Source organism: Peromyscus leucopus, chromosome 15 (genome assembly GCF_004664715.2).
Source record: "Peromyscus leucopus breed LL Stock chromosome 15, UCI_PerLeu_2.1, whole genome shotgun sequence".
NCBI classification, from domain to species: Eukaryota; Metazoa; Chordata; class Mammalia; order Rodentia; family Cricetidae; genus Peromyscus; species Peromyscus leucopus.
In genome coordinates, this window is record NC_051076.1 from 52,423,944 (window position 1) to 52,448,005 (window position 24,062).

General features: G+C 44.5%; 1 protein-coding gene across 1 annotated transcript in view; it reads right to left on the bottom strand.

Moving 5' to 3' along the window:
* Positions 1–23,261, bottom strand: part of Kif14 (kinesin family member 14) — a 74,956-nt gene extending 51,695 nt beyond the window's left edge. Inside the window, exons 1-10 of the mRNA XM_037211370.1 lie at positions 23,217–23,261; positions 20,521–21,707; positions 18,187–18,441; positions 16,080–16,167; positions 9,109–9,207; positions 7,080–7,132; positions 5,809–5,839; positions 5,268–5,375; positions 1,493–1,609; positions 926–1,041 (exon numbers count right to left, since the gene is read on the bottom strand). Coding sequence (XP_037067265.1) covers positions 926–1,041; positions 1,493–1,609; positions 5,268–5,375; positions 5,809–5,839; positions 7,080–7,132; positions 9,109–9,207; positions 16,080–16,167; positions 18,187–18,441; positions 20,521–21,473 — 1,820 coding nt within the window. The 5' untranslated portion in view covers positions 21,474–21,707; positions 23,217–23,261. The remainder of the gene's footprint in view (positions 1–925; positions 1,042–1,492; positions 1,610–5,267; positions 5,376–5,808; positions 5,840–7,079; positions 7,133–9,108; positions 9,208–16,079; positions 16,168–18,186; positions 18,442–20,520; positions 21,708–23,216) is intronic.
* Between the last annotated feature and the right edge of the window lie 801 nt (positions 23,262–24,062).

A 24,062-nucleotide genomic window follows, 5' to 3' on the forward strand; every position in this document is an offset into this window, starting at 1 on the left:
GTGTGTGTGTGTGTGTGTGTGTGTGTGTGTGTGTGTGTGTGTTCGTGCGCGCGCGCGCGCGCACATACCAGGCAAGCATTCTACCATCCCGGCCCACTCTATCTTATACAATTATTTCTTTTTCAGGGGCTGAAGAGATGGGTCAGTAGGTAAATACTTGCTGTGTAAGCATAAGGACCCGAATTCAGGTCCCCAGAACCCACATAAAAGTTGGGTATGGCTGGGTGTGGTGGCACATCCTTTAATCCCAGCACCTGGGAGACAAAGGCAGGGGGATCTCTGTTTAAGGTCAGCCTGGTCAACAGAGCAAGTTCTAGGACAGCCAAGGCTGTTACACAGACAAACCCTATCTTCAAAAAATCCAAAAAGAAAAGAAAATGTTGGGCATGGTGGTTTGAGCCATTCCAGTTAGCTCTCGCTCTCTCTGCCCCTCCCCTCTCCTCTCCATCCTTCTCCCTCTCCTTCTGCCTCATGGTTGTGGATCAGATGCAAGCTCTCAGCTACCACTGCAGCTCCATGCCTGCCTCCTTTCTGCCCACCATGATGGCCACGGACTCACTCTCTGAAACTATAAGCAAGCCTGCAATTAAACGCCTTTTTAGAAGTTGCCTTGGTCAGAGTGTTTTGTCACAGCAACAGAACAGTGACTAAGACCTAGACCCCCAGTGCTAGGGAAGCAGTAGACCCCAGAGGCTAGCCAGCCATTCAAACCAGAACATCGAGTTCCAGATTCAGTGAGAGATCTTGTCTCAAGAAATCAGGTGGAGAGAGGACAGAGGAAGACTCCCGATTTCAACCTCGGGCCTTCATATGCGCACACACGGGCAAGCACACCTGTGCATATATGTGCACAAACATGCACACACCATAGACATACACCCAAAACAAAACAAATCCCATTACTTATGCTTTGAAAGGTACTTACCACGTAAGAACGGATTCCCGGTATGGAATAAAAACCCTCCTTCCTCCTGCTTGCTCGGAGAGCGCAGATATGACCTTCCCCAGGGTAAGCAAGGACTTGTTAATGCTCACACCTTCCTGTATGTAAGGTGAAAGACGGTCATTTTTCTTAATGTCTCAGCAACAAATTTACTCCATAAAATATACCTCTCTCCTCATATAATGACTGAGCCAATACTTTCTTCCATAAACTATCAACATTTTTATGACCCAAAATTTATTAATTTTCTTTGAAAAGTAATCACAATGAAGGATGCAAACCACAGCAATCTATAAACTAGAGACGAAGACACTTCGCTTTTTGTTGTTAAGTATATTCAAATTGCACTCTCCCAAAAATAATGTCCTCAAAATAAGTCTCCCCATCATGATCATCAAGAGTGAGGGACACGCTGGGGCCCACCTGGGGTCCAGCGACTCTGGAGCCTGAGGCACGAGGGGCACTTGCATGGGCAAGCCTCGGCAACACAGACCCACCTCACAACCGAGAGAGGCAGAAAGAACGAGTGACCAGCGCCCTTCTTCTTACCTTCAGTTGCTCCCCACTCGTGTGGGCTGTAGAGCAGCGCTCACTGCCAGCCAGATCGATGAGGTTGATGCGGCTTGTGATTCGGTGGTCATGCTCTTCTCCTTCCACCAATTCTGTCTACAACATCATCACAGGAAAAATAATGGAGTTTTTAAATGACTTGTCATCAACATAAGCCTTTAAAAGGCAAAGTTATTCAAGTTATATATATATATTTTTTTTTCATTTTTAAAGCCATCTCTGGGCTGGAGAGATGGCTCAGCGATTAAGAACACTGGCTGTTCTTCCAGAGGTCCAGAGTTTAATTCCCAGCAACCATATGGTGGCTCACAATCATCTATTACAGGATTTGATGCCCTCTGCTGGCATGCAGGTATACATGTAGAGCACTCATATATAAAATATAAATAAGCAGAATTAAAAAGCAAACTTATCTCTTACTATGTAATAATGCATATATATCCATGAAGTCTACTAAAAAGAGCACATTAAGTATGGCTTAGATTGTGACAAATATATAAAAGAACTTAATTAAAAGAGAGCAAAAGTCTTTACTTAGTTATTTTTTTTTTTTATTTATCTATTTATTTATTATGTCTACAGTGTTTTGCCTGCATGTGTTCCTGCAAACCAGAAGAGGGCACCAGGTCTCATGGTTGTGAGCCACCATGTGGTTGCTGGGAATTGAACTCAGTGTGGGGCGTTTACCCACCACCCCCACAGCTTCCCAGAGTTTTCTTGAGTGCGATCAGCAGGAAATATTAGATAGAAGGATTTATTGCAGAGAATATCACGGAGATAAGCAGATAGAAAATAAAGGATAGCCTCGAGAGGGCCTGGAACCTATTCCAACGGGCCCCGACTGTCTCTGGTCCAGGGTTTTTATAGAGACGCCAAGGGGTGGAGCAAAAGACCTCCTCCCCCAGCACAGCCAAGTGCAGACCATCTCAGACACCTGCACTCAGGCCCGTGGTCCTGATCATCCTCTATTCGGACCTGCTGGGTAAAGTCACGAGGAACCCCAGAACGGGCTCCCACAACTCAGGACCTCTGGAAGAACAGTCAGTGCTCTTAACCTCTGAGCCATCTCTCCAGCCCATTACTTAGTTATCTTATGCAAACGACTAAGGATTGAAAAATGCTACTTAGCCAGGCAGTGGTGGCATGTGCCTTTAATCCCAGCACTCAGGAGGCAGAGACAGGTGGATCTCTGTGAGTTTGAGGCCAGTCTGGTCTACAGAGAGATCCAGGACAGGATCCAAAACTACACAGAGAAACCCTGTCTTGAAAAACCAAAAATAAGGCTGGAGAGATGGCTTAGCGGTTAAGGGCACTAGCTGTTCTTCCAGAGGTCTTGAGTTCAATTCCCAGCAACTACATAGTGGCTCACACCATCTGTAATGAGATCTGGCGCCTTCTTCTGGCATGTAGACAGAACACTGTATACATAATAAATAAATAAATCTTAAAAAAAAAAAAGAAAAAAGAAAAAACAAATAAATATAAAAATAAAAATGTTGCTTATCTCAGCAGTATAATAACAAAACATTTTAAATCAATATAAATATCTAACAGCAGAGAAAATAAACAATCATAATAGCTAGCAAAATATTAAAAAACTTTAAAAATTACCTCTACAAAGAATTTCTATGGCATGTGATTGTTAAGTTTTCTGAAATTTGATTATAACTAACTGAAAGATTACATAACAAGATGTTTACAGAGACCTGAGGAGTGGAACCTATGGGTTATTTTTTTTAATCTGTTACTCTGTGTTTGTGCATATACATGTATATGTGCGCGCGCGCGTGTGTGTGTGTGTGTGTGTGTGTGTGTGTGTGTGTGTGTGTATGTTCATGTATGTATGTACACATGCATATGGAGCTGGAGATTAACCTCAGCTGTTTCTCCTCAGAACTGTCCGTCTCTCCTCGCCCTGAAGCCTACCACACAGTCCAGGCTGGCTGGGCCACGAGCTAGGGGTCTGCCTGTCTGTGCTCGCAGGGCTGGGGCTGTAGTCCGTGCTATTGTGCCAGCGTTTTAACATGGCTCTGGAGCAGGAACTCAGACCCTCACGCTTGTGCTCATTACTCACTGACTTATCTCCCTAGTCTTACAGCCTTTTATTTTCTCATGTTCTCCCAACTATTCTAAAATTACTATATATTGTCACACATTGCTAAGCTTTTATCAATGATATCATAAATTGTTAGTCATCTAGTATTGATATAGATTACTGATAATCATAAATTACTAATCATGTGCTTTTGATTAAAAATGGTCAATACTATATTGCTATATATAACAAGTTATTAAAAGTTTTTGTGAAATTTCCTAAGATCTATTTACACTTATAGTGATATGACTATACCTACTTTTAGATTTACAGAAATAAATAAGAAAAACACAAAACAAATGCATTCACTATCTTATCTATAAAAATCACCACTACCGGGTTGGGGATTTAGCTCAGTGGTAGAGCACTTGCCTAGCAAGCACAAGGCCCTGGGTTTGGTCCTCAGCTCCGGAAAATTAAAAACAATAAACAAAAAAACAAGCCGGGTGGTGACGGCGGCTGCGCACACTCAGGAGGCAGCACTCAGGAGGCAGAGGCAGGCGGATCTCTGTGAGTTCAAGGCCAGCCTGGTCTCCAAAGCGAGTTCCAGGAAAGGCACAAAACTACACAGAGAAACCCTGTCTCGAAAGGAAAAAAAAAAAATCACCACTACCAGCAAAATACTTTGCTCTGACTATGCACTTCAGACACCGGAATCAGGATCTCAACCAGAAATGACCTGAAGGCCTCCTCCCAGAGGACTAACTAATTTTCATAGTCTTGAAAGGTGCTAAGCAGGCTGCCAAGGGAGGGAAGCGACAAACAGTCCTTCCCAGCTATGACACCTAAAAACCAGGACCACGACCAGCATGCAAGACGTCCCTGAAGGTGCAATGGTGGCACTCATGTTTTGTTGGTAAGCAATAGCTGTCTAATGAGGCCACTCAACAGGAGAGAAATCATGCCTGGAAACCCAGGCAATTACCCAGGGCTCATGAGGTCATGGATCTTAGAGCAGAATACACTACTTCCACTTACTAAACCAGTGTAATTCTTAATTGCATTCTAAATATTTATCCTTATATGTAAGTGTAGCTTTCACTCTTCATCAAAGAAGCTTCTCTCTGCTGAGAGATGCTTACAGAAATGCAGAGAACCACCGATCACAGGGTGCCTACCACAACAGGTACAGGTACAACACACTCCTGCACTCCAGGCTGCGGGGACACTGGGGAAGAGGCACAGGAAGACTAAGTCGGAGGACCAGGGAACCTGTTGTGAGATTTTTGTCTCCTAACAATGACAGGAACTCTTCACCCACGATATCTCAATAATACAGCTGCCTAAACAAGACCCGAGCAGGGACAATATCAGAGACATGCTAATGTGCAAAGGAAAAACCTCCTGAGACTCCATCCCTAGACAAAGAACTTCAGGGCAACCAAGGAATGCCGGGAAGCGGAGAATTAGAATTAGTCTTCTTCAGGGATGAGACTGTAAATGGTTCTCCAATACCAAGTGGTCAGCCCTGAGATCATACACTTACAGAGTATTGTGTGTGTGTGTGCATGTGTAATCACAATTAAAGACAAAGGCCATGAATTTGAGAAAGAGCAAGGTGGGGATGACATGGGAGAGACTGAAAGAAGGAAAGGGAAGGGAATAAATAATGTAATTATCTTTTAATTAAAAAATTAAATTAAATTAGGACAAAAGTACCTTGGTCTGGGTCATCACCAGGGTGAAAACTGAGTGGGATCGGGAGCTTTTATCGTTCATGCCGGTAGCCGCAGTCGCTCTCTGCTTATTGCCCAGTGCCAGCCAGCTCTGGTAAGAGAGACGTAGGCCAGGCGAGCCTACTGTGATTTATTCGAAAAAATTAAGTAACAAGAAAAGAAAGTACAATCGATTCTTACATACATTTGTAACTCCCACACATGCTTCATTAATTTATAAATAGAAATGACTGTTCATCTCTTAACAATTTATAAGACCATTGCCTCTTTGTTTTTTTTCTTATTTCTTTCACAGAAACCTGCACCAGGAAATAACGCCCTTAAGAAGCTTTTTCTAATCTTCTAAAGTAACACAATGTTCAGTATTTTAATTGAGAAAAATCAACTAGTTTGGCTAAAGCTTAACATGCAGATTCAGTTCACAGAATTTTCCTTTACTCATGACAGTTTAGGAGAACAGTCTCATAAATGTTTGTCATTGTGCTCTGTCTAGTTAAAATAAGATAAAACAGAACCAATCTTACCTGAATATCGGAGTAAGAACTGACAACATTCCTATTTTTTAAAAAATAAGAAGACAAAAACAATTTTACTGATAAATTAATAATCTTTCAATAATTACTCTCTAACAATCATAATGAACTAATTTACAAACATTATACACTGATTTTTCTCTAAGTCATTTCTTAAAAGACAGGAAATATGATAATACCTTAAATTTTACCAAGAATTATGATTTTTTCCCTACTAAAGCACCCTGAAATCTTAACATTATAATATCCCACTGCATAACACCATAATATATACTTTAACTCATATGCACACACACAATACACATATGTGGGTGTGGGCACACACACGTCCAGCAGAACCTGGTTACGGAACAGAGCTGAATGTGTACTGAACCACTGTTCCTTAATGAAAAGAACTAGCACGCTGGAAGTGGGCAGGTGTAAAACCCTTCACGCAGCCTTAAAGCAATTGGAGAAAAAAGTAAATGCAAAGATCTAAGTAGACAGATGAGAACAAGGAGGGAATCTACATTTAATACTCAGATTATATCAATACCTGGTATCGGGCACCACACGGCTATTTCGAAAGACACTGACAAAGAGCTGATGGCCTGCTTGACAGACAGGGGAAAGCAACCGGGAAACAGCTTTCAAAGCTGGGATGGTAAACGCGGTGCGGTAAGGACCATGGGCGAGCATGCTCTCTCTAGCCGTCCGCTCTCTCCCCCTCACTCTGGTAAGGACCATGAACGAGCGAGCTCTCTCTATCGATTCGCTCTCTCCCCCTCACTCTGGTAAGGACCATGGGCGAGCGAGCATGCTCTCTCTGTTAAGGACCATGGGCGAGCATGCTCTCTCTAGCCGTCTGCTCTCTCCCCCTCACTCTGGTAAGGACCATGGGCAAGCATGCTCTCTCTAGCTGTCCGCTCTCTCCCCCTCACTCTGGTAAGGACCGTGGGCGAGCATGCTCTCTCTAGCCGTCTGCTCTCTCCCCCTCACTCTGGTAAGGACCGTGGGCGAGCATGCTCTCTCTGTTAAGGACCATGGGCGAGCATGCTCTCTCTAGCCGTCCGCTCTCTCCCCCTCACTCTGGTAAGGACCATGGGCGAGCATGCTCTCTCTATCCATCTGCTCTCTCCCCCTCACTCTGGTAAGGACCGTGGGCGAGCATGCTCTCTCTAGCCGTCTGCTCTCTCCCCCTCACTCTGGTAAGGACCATAGGTGAGCATGCTCTCTCTATCCATCCGCTCTCTTCCCCTCACGCTGACTGAGCAGACACTTACATTGACAGTGCCTCAACGTACGGTCCAGAAACAGGATGCTCCCTCACTCTCAGCTGGAGAAAGAAACGTTACATCTTTAAGAATGGGACAAATATTTAGTAGAAAATACAATTCTAAATCTTTTTTTTAATATTTAAGTTTGCGGTAGAGATTTATCTTTACTCTATCCAGAAAGAAATACAAAGGGTCTCACAAAATCTGTAAGACACTAAGAAACATCATCACCAGAAATACTTATAGTCACAATAATATATAGTCTGTACAAGTCTTACTTTTAGTTCCTAAGTTAAATCCTGCAGTAGCTATTATAAATCACAGATAATCTACAAAACATCAAATAAGTTGGGCGGTGGTGGCACAGGCCCTTTAATACAGGCACTCAGGAGGCAGAGGCAAGCAGATCTCTGTGAGTTCGAGGCTAGCCTGGTCTATAGAGAGTTCCAGGACAGACTCCAAAGCTACAAAGAGAAACCGTGTCTCAAAAAACAAAAAGATCAAATAAATAGAGGCTAGGGCACTAACTCAGTGAAGTGTTTGCCTCACAATCAAGAAGACCAGATTCAATCCCTGGGCCCCAGATGAAAATGTCTGGCACAGTCTACAGTCTACACATGCTTGTAATCCCAATACTGGGGAATTAGAGGCAGGAGGCTCACTGGGCAGCCAATCTGGTCTAACTGGTGAGCTCTAGGCCAATGAGTGGCCTGTCTCAAAGTAGTAGACAATATTCTGAGGATATTTGAGGCTGTTCTCTGGCCTCCACATGAAGGCAGACACATATGCATGTGTACACACATACATGTACACGTGTACACACACACACACACACACACACACACTTTAAAAAGCCAAATAATCCATTTAAATGAATATTCTAAAACACTGATTCTCAACCTTACTAATGCTGTGACCTTTAATACAGTTCTTCATGTTGGTGAAGAACCCCCAAACCATAAAATTATTTTCACTGGTACTTCATAACTGTAATTTTGCTACTGTTATAAATCATAATATAAATATCTGATAGGGGCTGGAGAGATGGCTCAGAGGTTAAGAGCACTGCTTGCTCTTCCAAAGGTCCTGAGTTCAATTCCCAGCAACCACATGGTGGCTCACAACCATCTGTAATGAGATCTGGTGACCTCTTCTGGCCTGTGGGGATATGTATAGACAGAACAATGTATACATAATAAATACATAAATCTTTAAAATAAATAAATATCTGATATGCAGGATATCTGATATGTGACCCTGGGAAAGGATTTATTTGCCCCCCCAAAGGGGTTGTGACCTATGAGTTGAGAACCACTGTTCTAGAATACAATTTTTAAAACTTTTAGATTTTTTTTTTGGCTTACAAACTATTAGAAATTTCATATTTTGACTCACACAAGTCTTATGAAATCCTGGGACAAATATTTTATTTTTAATTTTTAGATAATAATTTATTAAATTTAATTAATTAATTTACTTGTTTTTTTGAGACAGGGTTTCTCTGTGTAGCCCTGGCTGTCCTAGAACTCAACTCTGTAGACCAGGCTAGCCTTGAATTCAGAGATCTGTCGTGCTCCATCATGCCTGGCTACTTGATTAAAATTTTAAAATAAGTTAAATCTCAACTAATTTAATTTCTATTTGTGCTAATGTTCAGATACTTCTAGATGCAGTTAAACTGGAGATCCCAAGCATTCATTATCACATGAAAGTAATAAACTCACAAATATATGTAGTTATACAGACAGAAATAAAAACAAATGATAAATAAGTTAGTTAGGTCAGGCGAGGCGGCTCAGCAGGTAAGGGCAGCTGCCACCAAGCCCGATGACCTGAGTTCAATCCCTGGGGTCCACACGCCAGGAGGGGAGGATGGATTCCAGCAGGTTATCCAGACTTCCTCCTGCATGCGGTGGCATGCAGATCCTCCTGCATGCGGTGGCATGCAGATCCTCCTGCATGCGGTGGCATGCACGTGTGCCACTCTGCCCCACAAACAAGCACGTAAATGCAGTGAGAATTACTGGACTCTTACTGGTTGTTTTCTCTGCCCGTTTTCTCCTTTGCAAACCAGAAGGTCGTGAATCTTCTCGTTATAAACTTCAAAGAAGCTCATTTCAAGATGGAAGCTGACCTAGACGGGCAGGGACAAAGCATCCGATTTACTTGAAAATTTCCTGCATTGTTGCAAATCATATGCCTAATATGGATATAGATCCAGAATATGTGAAGGACTTATACCACCAACATAAAAAATATAATTAAAAATCAGGCAAAGACCTTGAACAAACATTGCTCTAAAAACCATCCACAAATGGCGAACGAGTACACAAGATGATCATCATCACATCAGCATGGAAAAGCCAACCAAAACCACATCGAGAAAGCACTTCCTACCCATAAGGAATGGCATGAAAAACAACAATAAATTGGGCTGGAGTGAACAATAAATAAGTAAACAATAAATTGGCTCAGCAGGGAAAAGCACTTGCTGCTCTTGCAGAGAACCTGGATTCTGTTCCCAGTGCCAACTCGGGATCTTACAACCATCCAGCACTCCAGGTATGGTGGACCCAATGCCTCTAAGGGTACCAGTACATGTAGGCAAACACTTATAGACACAAAATGTAAATAAAGGAAAACAATCAGTATTGATGACGATGCAGAGAGACTGAATCTCTTCCATTGCTGAGCGGACTATAAAATGGCCCAGCTACTGTGGAAAAACAGTTCCTCAAAGGTTGAGCACAAATTGAGCACACGGCTCACATTTCTACTCTTACACATTCGAAAGAATAGAGTACTGAAATAAAAACTTGTAATCCAGTGTTTATAGCAACACTCCAGCAGATATAAACAGGCTTTTGTATTATTCAGTGAAGCACTGGCTACTACTTGCGATAACATGGATGTATCTCCAACAAATACTGCTAAGTGGAAGAAACCAGACGGAAAAGTTGCACGTTATGAAATTTTCAAAGCAGGCAAATTCAGAGAGACATAACAGATTAGTAACTGCCAGAGTTTGGAAGAAGTAATAAAGAGACATGACAATTTAATATGTTCAAAGTCTTCCTTGGGAGCAATGGAAATTTTTTGAAACTACAGACAGACTGCGTTAAGAATTTGCTGCTGGGACCTGTGAGTTGGGTCATCGGGAAGGGATACTTGCTGCCTAGCCTGATGACCCCAGTTTGAAATTTGGGACCCACATGGTGGAAGAGAGAACCGATTCCCACAAGCTGTCTTCTGATTTCCACAAGCACACTGTGACACGTCTGTTCTCACAATAAAGTTTTCTTTAAAAAACACACCACTAGCCGGGTGGTGGTGGTGGCGGTGGCGGTGGCGGCTGCGGCGGTGGTGGCACACGCCTTTAATCCCAGCACTCGGGAGGCAGAGGCAGGCGGATCTCTGTGAGTTCGAGGCCAGCCTGGGCTACCAAGTGAATTCCAGGAAAGGCGCAAAGCTACACAGAGAAACCCTGTCTCGAAAAACCAAAAAAAAAAAAAAACACCACTAAACTGTACACAAAATGGTTACTGTTCTGTGAATTTTATCTCTCGAAAACAAGTTTCTGCATTTCTTCCGGTTAATGTCTAGTTAAAGTTCAATTCAAGCCTATAAGCATTTAAGCACCCACCTATCATGTGTATGCTTTTAGCTTGTTGCTGAGGATATAAAGAAATGAAATACAAGGCCTTCCCCATAAGGGTCTCACTGCAGAGCAATCAAGATATTCTTCAATAGAAAATGAGTATTCAAAGTAATAGGAGAAGATCTTGGCCAGCCATACATCTGTCAGAAGATTCATGTATAAAATATATGTGGAGCTTTAAAAACTAAACCAAGAAAGTAAACAACCTGATTTAAAAAAAAAAAAAAAAGTCTATGGAACTGAACAGACAGTTCTCAAGGGAAAGAACACAAATGCTCTTTCTCTTAGGTGTTCCATATCATTAACTTTCAAGGAAATTGAAAAAACTAACCTGGGATTCCATCTTACTCTAGTCAGAAAGGCTATTTCTCAAAAAACAAAAACAGCAAATGCTGGCAAGGATGTGGAGAAACAGGACCCGTTACTGTTGGTGAGGGATTAGAGGGATTAGAGTCACTATAGAAATCAGGGTGGAGGTTTCTCAAAAAGCTGAAAATTCGGCCAGGCGGGCGGTGGTGGCGCACACCTTTAATCCCAGCACTCGGGAGGCAGAGGCAGGTGGATCTCTGAGTTTGAGGTCAGCCTGGTCTACAGAGTGAGTTCCAGGACTGCCAGGCCAACACAGAGAAACCCTGTTTCAAAAAAACCAAACCAAAATAAAAAGCTAAACATGCATCTGGGTGTGGTGCAACGTGTCTTTAAAGACAACACCCAGGAGCAGAGGCAGGCGGGTCTCAATGACTCTGAGGCAGCCGGACTACAGAGAAAGCTCAGGATAACAAAAGGCTGCATAGTGAGAACCTGCCTCAAAAAAGAAGCTGAAAACGGAAATGCCACGTGCCCCAGCTGGAGCACTCTTGGGCGCATGTCCTAGAGACTGTACAGAGTTGCGCTTCTGTGTTCGCTGTGGTCCTACTTACAATACAAGGAAATAGAACCTGCGTCCATCCGTGCGTGAATGGACAATGGAAACGTGGTGCATATGCACGGTAGACTTTAATTCAGCCATAAACACGAAATAGGAACTTGCAGGACAATGGGTGATCTGAAAAAGATTATAATGAATGAGATGACCCATGAAAAGAGGGGGGAGTGGTAGGACACTGGACGTGAAAAATGGGGAGTAGAGAAAACAGTTATGAACATGAACGGGTCTAAGCAGCAAGGGGCATAAGAGGAAAGGAAGGAGGAGGAGAAGGAGGAGGAGTAATTAAACGAAGGAGATATGAGAAGGCCATACGGAAATTCACTGTTTTATGAGCTTATTAAAATTATAATGAAAAAAAGTGAATGGAAGTATATTCCCTGGATGAATAATGTTCCTCCCAGAAGCCTTGGGTTATTAAACAAAAGTCTTGGTGCCAGGTGTGAGAGCCCTCCCTACAAGTTACTGGATGGGGAAGCATTAAAGGCCCCCACGCCGTACAGGCTCTTGCCATTGCTCTTAGCTGCCCACCAGAACTAGACGGGAACGCCTCGTTGTTGAGGATACTACCACACGGCTCTAGAGAAATCCAACAAGAACTAGTTGGAAGCTTCCCCCTCCGAGCAAGCACTCTATCAGAAGGTGCTAGGTAGGCTGCGGGCGAAGAAAACTCATCAAGTCGTTCTCAGTGTGAATCTGGTGAGCTACGGTAAAGACGGGCCAGACAAGCCGCACCCTCTAGGACAACACTGGCATGACCGGTATGGCGGTAATCAACCGCTTCACGGTTGGACTTGAGTCAGGCCTGCTCCACAGCAGGGAACTCATGCCTGGTTCTACAGACTTAGTCAAGGGGCCTATGCCTGGGGAGGTCATAGGTCTAGAGGTGAACCAACTACTGTTGCTTGCTTTCCTAAACAGTCATGCTGTCAAACTGCCTCCTAAATACTCATGGTTACACCCATGGGTTAGTGCTGTGCCCACACTTCACCAAAGAAACTTCTTACCGCAGTGGACAGCAATCAACACAGAAATGCATAACTAACCAAAGCACTGAGAATACGCCGCGGTGGAGGGCTTGGTCCTGAATGTGACAGGTCCATCACCATCCCTTCCAAGGCTCGGGGAATATACGGAACACAGTGTAAGGGTGCACGGAAAGAATGTGAGAGCCAGAGGATGGAAAACACGCGGGAAGAAAAGGTGGTCTGCCCAACTTGATAAAGCTATTGCTACGTCAGTGTAGTGAATATGAATTCACTGCAGCTGCGGTTACCTGCGTGGGACCTACACAAGACGAGGCCCGTGTGCTGGACTGCATCTCTAATTAGACGTGAGTTTTTTTCAGGGTAAAGATGGAATACAGCACCTGAGTGACCCAAAGCAGAGCGCGCGCATGCACGCGGTGTCATAGGAGAAGAGCCAAGCATGTTCAGACACAGAACAGGTATGTGGGAAATACCACAGGGTCAAAGGTCATTTACAAATGCTGTAGCACAGGCATGGGGATCCAGAAAACACACACTAATGTCAATTCTATATGAAACAGAGTATTCTTAGGGTAGTCCCAGAGGACTCAGAGATGAGGATGCGGTGGGAAGGAGCTGGGGCACATTATGAAGACGCTCACCCCACCCTCCTTTTCCTTTCAGGCTCCTGCAGTCTGTCATCATGCAGGCTGGACCATCTTCTATTCCTAAGAGCCATACACTTTCCCCTCGGCCATCATGAACTGTTCATTCCATGCTGACACATCCACAGTCACTCAGTGGGGCTCACTGTGTGCCAGGCACACTATGGACCAACTCCTTTAATCTCATGGCAAACTTCTAAGGAAAGGATCAGGTGAAGTGTTCAAGTGAGGGATTCTGGATGAAAACTCTTGCACTGCCCAGCACTGGTGCTGCGCACTTTTAACCCCAGCAGGCAGAGGCAGAGGCAGAAGCAGGTGGATCTCTGCGAGTTTGAGGCCCTCCAGGTCTACAGAGCTAGTTCCAGGACAGTCAGGGCTTCACAGAGAAACCCTGCCTCATAAAAGAGAAAACAAAACCTCCTTCACTCCATCCTTCTTTCCCTGGCTTCTATGACTTTCAAATGATGCCCCCTAAATCCTAAGCAGCCAATAGAGAACTCTGCCCACGAGCTCACAGCTTCCACATTCTCTGAAGCCTGCTCAACTTGGACTTGAATCTGAAAGATGAAATATTCAAGTCTAAGTTCCTGTGTAGCCCTTCGTCATACTTTCCACTTATGAAGGATGGCATGAAGGAGAGAGGAAGCAGGAGAGCCATGCATTCAGCGGGAAGAAAGAACTCATCACCTACTTAATTCTTTCCTTTTGCTGTTCTCAACAAATGCCATCAACATCTATCGGGCTATCCAGCCAGAAACTGATTGCTCTCTCCGCACCCTCCATTCCCTATGTTCGCCGAGCTTGCCGGTCTATTATGGTGTCTCTCGGATGTGTGCTTTGTTGCCAATAGCTACTGTCACTACCTCACTTTAGCTCCTTGTCATGCTTTGTCCAGCACAAGTGCCAAGTCCCTAGCCAGTCTTTTATATCTAGATTTATTTCACTTCAATCTATTCTCCATGTTGCAGACAGGAATATATATATATTTATATGTATATGTGTGCGTGTGTGTGTGTGTGTGTGTATATATACACACACACACACACACACACACACACACACACATATATATATATGAGGATCAATCAAACTAAATATATATGAAATGCCATAAAGAAATCTGTTACTTTTTCCTTTAATCCCAGCACTCAGGAGACAGAGCCAGGTGGATCTCTGTGAGTTCAACGCCAGCCTGGTCTACAGAGGAAGATCCAGGACAGACACCAAAACTACACAAAGAAAACAAAGCTCCAAGCTGAGAGTGTTCAGAGGTTAAGAGCCCTGGCTCTTCCAGAGTCCTAGCAACCAATGTGTCTCACACCATCTGTTGATCTTGCCTCTTCTGCTGCAACATACATGCAGGCAGAAGACTGTATACTAAATAAATAAATCTTAAAAAAAACAAAAAACAAAAACAAAAACAAAGTCTTCAAGAACCAACTTCTGCCTGCCCCTCTAGTTTCAACTACAGCCACCCTCTACCCCCAACTTCCTCAACCACCGTTAACAACTTACAAACCCCAGACCCCCCACTTTCCTATTCTCATCTTGTGCCAGCTCTTCCTCTGCTAGGAATGGCTTCCCTGCTTTTCTTTCCCCAGCCAACAACCAATGTCTGTCCTTCAAAAGCAAGTACAGTTGTCCTCCTCCTAGGAAAACTTGTCTCCAATTCACTCACTGTCCTGTTTGCTGGGCTTTGGCCGTGTCCCCCAGAAGTTCCCACTCTGTGGGGTAACCAAACAACCCGGATTCTCATGTGCATGCTATCTGGAGGCGAGACCGTTAGGAGGCAGTGAGAGGGGTGAGTTCCTCAGGGTAAGACCCTAGGACAGGACTGATGGCTTTGAGCCACCCTCTGTCACGTTATGATGTAAGAAGGTCTACACCATGACAGCGTCTTGATACTGGGCTCCAGATTCCAGTACTGGGAGAAACTTTATTTTTACAAATTTACCTTTGCTATGGTGTTACAACAGAAAAAGGACTAATACAATGTAACAAACAACACAGTATTTGCTTGACTATATTTAGCATGTAATTGATTATACTTGGCTGTTCACTGGTCCATCTCTTCTGTTTCTCTCTCTTGCCCCCGAATCTAGCATAACAGTTTCCCTTGTGCAAGTGTAGAAACTATAAACTCCAGAGCAACTGACATGGGATCTCCAGGAGAGGTTTAGTAAGGCACATAGGCCTGCTGCCATCAGATCCCTGATGACGCTCACAGTCAATTGACTTTGACAAAAAGCTGGTCCGCTAGATTGGCAAGCAATGGCCGTGGAAACAGGAAGCCAGCAGACCCGTTCAGCTGCTGTGTGGCTAGAAAGGCCTGGCTTTTAAAGCTGAGTCTGGGTTCCTACTCTGGCTTCACTACGCTTTCTGTTCAAGAGTTGCCTGCTGTGTTCAGCTAAGTCTGTGCACCTTACCTGACCACAGAGATACACAGATGGACACATGACCGCCACCCTGTAGGAGAGACGCAAGGAAAGGAGCCAGGCATGGGGCGCACACCTGGAGTCCCGGCACTCAGGAGGCGGGGGCAGAAGAACTCAGAGTTCAAGGGCAGCAAGAGCTACAGTACAAAGCACAACAGCAAAAGGCAGAGAGGAGAGGGGTCAGAGGTCACACCTCCACCACGCCCACCGGCAAGAGCTGCTTCTGCATTTGGAACCTCCTCCCCCTCCCCCCCATACTACACCAAAGGAGAATGATCTGGAGAGAACGCCATCTTTCAGACCTGGTCACGGATCTCGGTGGGCGGGCACGATCGTGATTTGGATTTAAACATACCTCTGAGGTTTGTCTTTTGGCGACTTGAGCAAAAAGATCTTCACAAAATCTCGGAATTATTCCTGGTTCTTCATTAAGTCCCATCATCCTAGAAATATATAATGAACAAGAAGGAAGCGACATTGATTAGTTTTGGAAATCTTAAATTCTTTTAGAAGAAATGGTCTGAGAAGGGAACAGAGAACATGCTAATACCTAAGAACCTAGGCTCTGGAGCTAAATGTGCCCATCTAAATCTTATTCTTCTCAAGTTGGGGTCTCCTGTACCCCAACTGGCCTCAAACTCACTATATGTAACCTTGAATTTCTTTTGTTGGGGGTGGGGGCAGACCTGGAATTGAACCTAGACTACTCTCACATATTCCAGGCAAAGGCTCTACCTAAGATCCAGCTCCAGGCAGGTCTTGAACTTCTGACTGTCCTGCCTCCGCCCCCACGTTCTGAGGTTACATGTGTGAGACACCAGGTTATATCCCGCTGAGTTAGCCCTGTGACCTCACCTAAGATACTTAACCCCATCAAACCTCAATTCAGGCTTTAAAATGGGAATGTCAGAGTGGAAAGGGTTACTGTGAGAAAGAAAGTACAAGCAAAGACTGTCATTGACATCGAGTAAAATCCTGACTGTCCCCTTCAGGACAGGAAATACTCCCATAGCTACCATTCACAGGATGCTGCACTTTTAATACTGTCTTAAGATTTGGAGTTCACAGAGTAATTGTACACATTAATGGGATACAGTGGTATGTTTTAATACCTAAATACAATGTAGAATGGCAGGGCAGAGTAGTTGGTAGACATACATACAACTTCAGTATTTATCATTTTATTATACTGAAAATATTCAAAATTCTGAGCTATTTTGAAATATACAATTTATTGTCATCAACCACAATTACCATAGTTAACCCTACTGCATTATGTCTTATGTCCATACCTATGTACCTGGGGTGTCTTCTGAGCGTCTTTCCTGTAAGCCTCCCACTTAAAGTTGATATTAAAATATCTTTAATAAAACCAGGTACTTGTGTATGGCCAAAATTACTAGTCAGGTTTTTTTTTTTAAAAGATTTACTTATTATGTCTACAGTGTTCTGCCTACATGTATGCCTGCAGGCCAGAAGAGGGCACCAGATCTCATATGGATGGTTGTGAGCCACCATGTGGTTGCTGGGACTTGAACTCAGAACCTCTGGAAGAACAGCCAGTGCTCTTAACCGCTAAGCCATCTCTCCAGCCCGCTAGTCAGGTTTTAATCTAGTAACTTCACAGTTGCTCATACAAGTTAATACAAGAAAGATTAAAGTTTTTTGATCTACCAAACACGAGAGACTAAGGTGCCTTACTATCAGTTCTCATAGTAAACACACACACACACACACACACACACACACACACTCTATCCTCTTTGAACTTCTGTTTATAAGAGAAATATAAGTTAGGGCTGGAGAGACAGCGCAGTGGTTAAGAGCACTGGCTGCTCTTCCAGAGGACCTGAGTCCAATTCCCAGGACTCATATGGTGGCTCACAACTGTCTGTAACTCCAGTTCCAGGGGATCCAACACCCTCTTCTGGCCTCCTCAGGCACCCAGTAGTCATGTGGTATGCAGACATCCATGTGGGCAAAATACCCATACACATAAAAAAATAAAATAGATTATATAAGTTATAGTAAAACAGAGACAACTATATTTATAAAGTAAATTACCTCATATATAAAGTAAAGCCTAGAGATTCAAGCGTCTGCCTAAGTATACAGATCTTGTCTACAATAACGGATGAGACCTGAGCCCAAATCTATATGATTTCAAAACTATAATCTTCGGCAGGCAACGTGGCTCCGCAGGTAAAAAGGCACTTGGCGGGCAAGCCGGGGGACCTGAGGCCAATTCCCTAAAGGCAGAAGGAAAGAGTCAACTGCACAAAGCTTCCTCTGACCTCCACAGATAATGCCAGGACACATGCACCCATGTACAAACATGATATCCACACACACAATAAATTAAAAAAAATTAATTAAAAAAACTATTCTTTCTACAACCACGATGCTTCTGACAAAAGGAACTGTGAACCTTTCTGGATGGTTGCATGGTGGCTATGACTTACGTATAGGACTTTCCAGAGCCGGTCTGGCCGTAAGCGAAGAGGCAGGTGTTGTAGCCCTCGAAGGCTCTCTGTAGGAGTGGCGCTGCCAGCGTCTCATACACGGTTGTCTGGCTGGCATAGCCAGGGTGAGAATCGTCGAAGGACCAAAACGAGACGTCGTAGACAAAAGTGTAAGTTTGTTTCATCTCGGGATGCTCCACCGTTATTTCTTCCCCGCTCCTGAAGACAACCTGGGACGCTTTCTCCATCTTCTCTCTTTGAAAAGAAGCACACAGAGCACACCTCTCATGATTGTGAGCACCATCTCCGCAGAACGCAAGAAAGGCCCCTCGAAGCTTAAGGCCATCATCCCTTTGGGTTTAGCTTGATGCAGAAAATTAGGAATTCGAGGTCGGTGGGTCTCCAAAATGTCTGCCCTTTCTCTCCAGAGCAGCTACTAAGGGGAAACGGAATTTCAAACGCCTTGTTCAGAAAATCAAGTTTTAAAGTTTTGAATGGAACATTTTAAAAAGTCCCCATTCCGTATATATGTTTCAATTCAAATCATGAAATGTCTTTTTATATTACAATAAAGGATGGGGATAGAAAGCTATATAGAGCTGGCATAAAACATGAATACCATTTTAATGAACCCGGAGTGACAGAAATTTTAAATCTGGAGTGTCTTCTGGTTCCTACGTGTCACTGTTGATACAACGGTCCCTCCTGCATGAGATCCCCTCATTAAAATCTCCAGTCTTCATGTCCACCCTCCTCTCCCAGACTCACAAAATCTTCACTTACTCAGTAGGAAAACACTATCGCTGGCCCAAATGTCAGCCTCGTTTCCCTTCCCACTCCTTCCCCAAGAATCTGCTTTCAAATCGGACTTCTCCCCCAAACCATCTGTCCCATCAATCTGACAAGCCCCGCCCGGTCCCACCCCCAGTTCTCAGAGCTTCTCTGAGGAGCTCTTGGCCCAAGACTTCCCAGATTCTTTCGGTGGTGGGTTCGTCCCCTGCCCCCACCCCAGCTCGCAAGCTCTCTCTCTCCGCCTCTCTCTCTCTCTGCCTCCCTTCCTTTCATGGCTTTGATGATCTTGTTGGCCTCTTGCCTTTCTCAGACCAGCTCACCAGCATTCCTCTCCCCTTATCGTCACCCCATTTTTGCTAAAAAGACCTCTATAGAACAGATCACCTTACCGATAACTGCTGAGTCCAAACAGCGGTCACCATGTCTACTTCTAAATCACTTAGATACATGTCATACTGAATACTGATCCAGTGACAAGTTTATTGTCTTCCCTTAAAATATTTAAAAGGAATTCTATTCCACAGTCCCATTTCAGATCTACTTTTTCTTTCTTTCTTTCTTTCTTTCTTTCTTTCTTTCTCTTTCTTTCTTTTCTTTCTCTCTTTCTCTCTTTCTCTCTCTCTCTCTCTCTCTCTCTCTCTCTCTCTCTTTCTTTCTTTTTCTGAGACAAGATTTCTCTGTGTAGCCCTGGCTGTCCTGGAACTCACTCTGTAGACCAGGCTGGTCATGAATCTAGGGATCCACCTCTGAGTGCTGGGATTAAAGGCATGGCCACCAGACCTAGCTGACTTTTTTAAAATCTTGTTAACCTGTGACTGTTCCCACCACAGTCACCTTTAGAGATATATGCCATGCCATCAAACCCAAGTGCCAAAAGCCTCTGCGTTTATCACCACTACGTATCAAAGGCAGGTGAGGCTGTTGACAATCACCATTCTGGAACCTTCTTTGGGAAGCTATGAGCTGCTGTGGCCCTTTTTAAAGGAAAGGCAGGCATTCCCAACCACCACAAGTCATGAATTTGAAAAGAGATTGCATTAGAGAATTCAATGACTCACTCAGCAACAACCCTTAAGGATCAGGCCTCACTCTGTAGCCTTGGCTAGCCTGGAACTTGCCACGTAAACCAGGCTGGCTTTGAACTCAGAGATCCACCTGCCTCCACCTTCCAAATGCTGGGATTTAAGGTGTGTACAATTATGCCCAGCTCAGTTTCTAAAACCAATATATCTAGGAGCACAGATACCAAATAGAGATTTTAATTTTTGTAGTCTGTCATAAACATCATCAATATACTACAATTAAGCCTAAACACTGGCGGGCTGGAGATGTGACTCAATGGTAGAGTACCTACCTCGTGTGCACGAGGCCTTGGGCGCACCTCCCAGCACCATGGGAAAATGCCAACCACTTTAAAGACACAGGACTACTACACTGGCTTTCTAAAAGCGGAGAGGAACTAAAGCCACATCATGACACAGAACCCACTTGGCCTGAGAGCCAGAAACTGACCATACATCCATACATAACATACATACGTACCGTTTGCTGAAAGGTCTTACGCGCACAGCCACCGTCACCTGACTATTTTCTACTTTTAAAGAGTCTGCTTCTGTAAAGGTGTTCTGAACTGCAGTTCTCTCTTCTGGAGGGAGTGTCCTTTCTTGTGATCGTTCCCTTTTATTTGCAAGCAGAGAACTTTTCGGCCTGTGTTTCACTTGAGGGCTTACCATCCTGTTCTTCAAGGTTGTTAGTGCCGGGCTTTTAGGTGGAGGCAGGTCGCGCCTTGGTGCCAATCTGTGTTCTGGAACACCCTGCACAGGGGTCCTTGTTTCTAAGCTTCCAGATTTACTGACATTTTTTGCAATGTCCTTCCCGGTGTTTCCATGGTGTGGGTTTCCTGCTCCTGACACTGGGGTATCCAGCTTGCTCTCAGTCGTTTTCACCGCGAGGTGACCGGATCTCACGATGCCCGTTTGACACTGGGAACCGATGGGCGCTCTACGGTATGAGTTCTTAACCGTTCCCCTTTCATCTGCTATACGGGGGGCAGGAAATGCCTCTCTGTGTTTCTCACCAACCATCACTCCAACGTCATTTGAGTCCTCCTTGGAAACTACAGGCGACCCGACACAAGGGTCATTCTTTACAAGCTTTGCTTTTGTCCTCGCGTCCTGTGAAGCACACTTATTTTCTGTGTTCCCTCCCACGGTGTATGTTGTTTCCAACTTCCCCACGGAATCTGTTTTGGCATGACGACGTTGTAACCTAAGACTAGTATCTGCTGTTTTTCTAGTCGTGTCTCCCAGTTCACTACCAAGTAAAGATGACTCTTTGTTCCAAGTAGCCCTTCTCTGAAGGGTCAGTCTACTGGGGTCGGGGGTAACAGGAGTCTCCCTTGTTTTTTTACAGGCAGAGATAACGTAAGTGCTATTTATGTCTCTGGTTTTACTTCCAGCACTCACTAATGGATCATGATTTTCACACGCTGACATATTTGACTTCAAGTGTGGCTGAAGTTGGCTGCTGTGGGGGAGGCCACTGGATGATGAGGTCGTCGGGGAGGAAGAAACTTCCAGGCTGTCACTGCTGTGTCTATTGTTCGGAGTGGGTACTGATATCTTGGCAGCAAGTTATTTCAAAAAGGATGTGAAGAGTCTAAGCACTTTAGACACTTGTTTGATGGCTGGGCATTTTGTACTTTTTAGTTTCCAAAGATATCTGATCAACTACATAAAAAGAAAAAAGAAAAACGGTTACTACAAACTTTACAAATGAGAGGTTCTCCCACAATAGAAGTAAATCCTCAGAGGCATGCATTAGGCTAAATTACAACCTCTAGCTCCCATTTCACCTCCACACAGCTTCAGACTATCTCTGCCCTCACAGGACTGTCACTCATCACTCAACAAATATTTACTGACGGTTCCATTATGTGCCAGGCATCCACAGACGCTGCAGGCTTCAAAGACAAGACCTTCCATCCGTATTTCCAACAACTAGAAGGAGCTCACAGGTGACTTATCTCAAGACAAATGAGCCAAGTGATTTAAGAAACATCGGATGTGTATGTCAACAAGCTTTAAGTAGCCCCAGCTTGGACTCATAGCATCTCATCAGAGTCTGCAGCAAAAAAAGGTTCTGGATACGTGTTAATGTATGTTAAATACAGGAATGCCCACAAAGGAGAATCACATGACGTCACAAGGCAGGCTTCTCAAATAAGTACCACAGACATTATACACTATAAATTGCGTGTGTAGCCAGGTGTGATGGTCTGGACCTGTAATTCCAACATCAGGGAGGCTGAGTTGAGAGAACAGAACTTTCAAGGCCAGCCTGACCATGTGTATGTAAGCAAGACTCTGTTATAGATGCCCACTCCCCCCTCAAATTACTGTCTTTTATTCATTATACAACCAACTAGACAGGTATGTTGGTAAATATAGTAAGTATAGGCCAACAATATCTATCAGGCATTATTTAAAAGAGAACAGTGGGAAAGCACATTCCTGGCCGGTAGCTGGCTCTTCATCCTTCTCCTTAAATGGATGTAAGCAAGTCTTTAAAATTGACTTCCTGAGTCTAGTTTACAAAATGACTTTGTTTCAAACTATTTCAGGCATTATTACAAGTCAAGGAACAAACTACCAGAAGCTCATTTTAAAAGAGCCTTTTAAGGTTTGACATAATGTAAGAGGCATCATTACAACAACAACAACAACAACAACAACAACAAAAAGAAAGCGTCCAGTTATAAGCATCTACTGCTAAACTTTCAACGGAAAATAGAGAACCCGCCCATTAAGAGGAGAAATTAAGGACAATAGATCCCCGGGTCTTAAAAAAATCCCATTCCAAGTAAAAGCCATTTGCTCCTTGCACAAATCAACACGGTTTTTGTTTGCAGAGTTTCGCCATCAGATTTCCAAGAGGATTGGAAGGAAGACAAGGAAAGTCAGTCACGACCCCGGGCCGAGGCTCCCGGCGACTGTGGCAGTCACGCCGGGCTGTGACAGTGTACCTGGACCCCACCGAGCCCGCCGCTGCACGTTCCGCGGCGCTGCCCTCGGCTTCCGGATGGACAGAGGAGTGCCCCGCGCCCCGCGCCCGGGACCCTCGGACAGAAGGGGACCGAGCCGCGCCCACCCGCGTACCCCTCGCCTGCTGGGCGAGCAACCGCAGCGCTCTCAGCCCAGCCGGAGCCTCCTTCCTCTCCCTAGACCCTCCGCACTCACAATTCCCGCAGCAGGCTCCCGCGGCTGCAGCAATTTGAATGCGCGCCTCGCCTCCTGATTGGTTGCTGGACGCGCGTCAAGCGCCGCGCCTTCGCTCCTCCTCCTCCTGCCCGGAAGCGCAGCTTCCACCGCACGACTCGCCCCGCCCTCGTCTCCTAGGCGACGGACCCCTGCCTCCTCTAGGCTCAACCTGACAGTGGAGCTTGAAGCTTGGAGCAGGGAGGTACCACCGGAGGGACCAGCACTCACCTGAAGCGTTTAAAGAAGCCACAGTCCTACCTCAAAGACTTACCATGAATGAACCATGTGCCCCCACGTTAATTATAATAACACTTCTGGTATTTCATACGCAAGTCGTTGTGCGATGACATGGACTAAGTGTCTTAGATGAGTTAAAAATATTGAATCCTGAAAACCCTAAAATCATGCAGTATTAAAGTTATCCTCATCTGTAGACACAGAAACGAGGTTTGGTGTTTATAAACTTGTGAATGATCTGACCACTAGCTAGTGGTGTGGCTGAAAGTCCAAAGCTGTTACATACAGTAAAGGTAACATTTTTTGTTTTGTTTTGTTTTTTTTGTTGTTGTTGTTTTTCGAGACAGGGTTTCTCTGTGTAGCTTTGCGCCTTCCTGGAACTCGCTTTGTAGACCAGGCTGGCCTCGAACTCACAGAGATCCGCCTGCCTCTACCTCCCGAGGGCTGGGCTCTGGTTTCTCTTCAGATCGTATAAAGGTAACATTTTTAAACCTGAAAAAAAGGTGATTCCTAAAATAGCCAGCTCAATAGAATGATTCTAGCTAAATATGTATTTCAAATTAGCAGCATGGAGATAATGAAAATGTG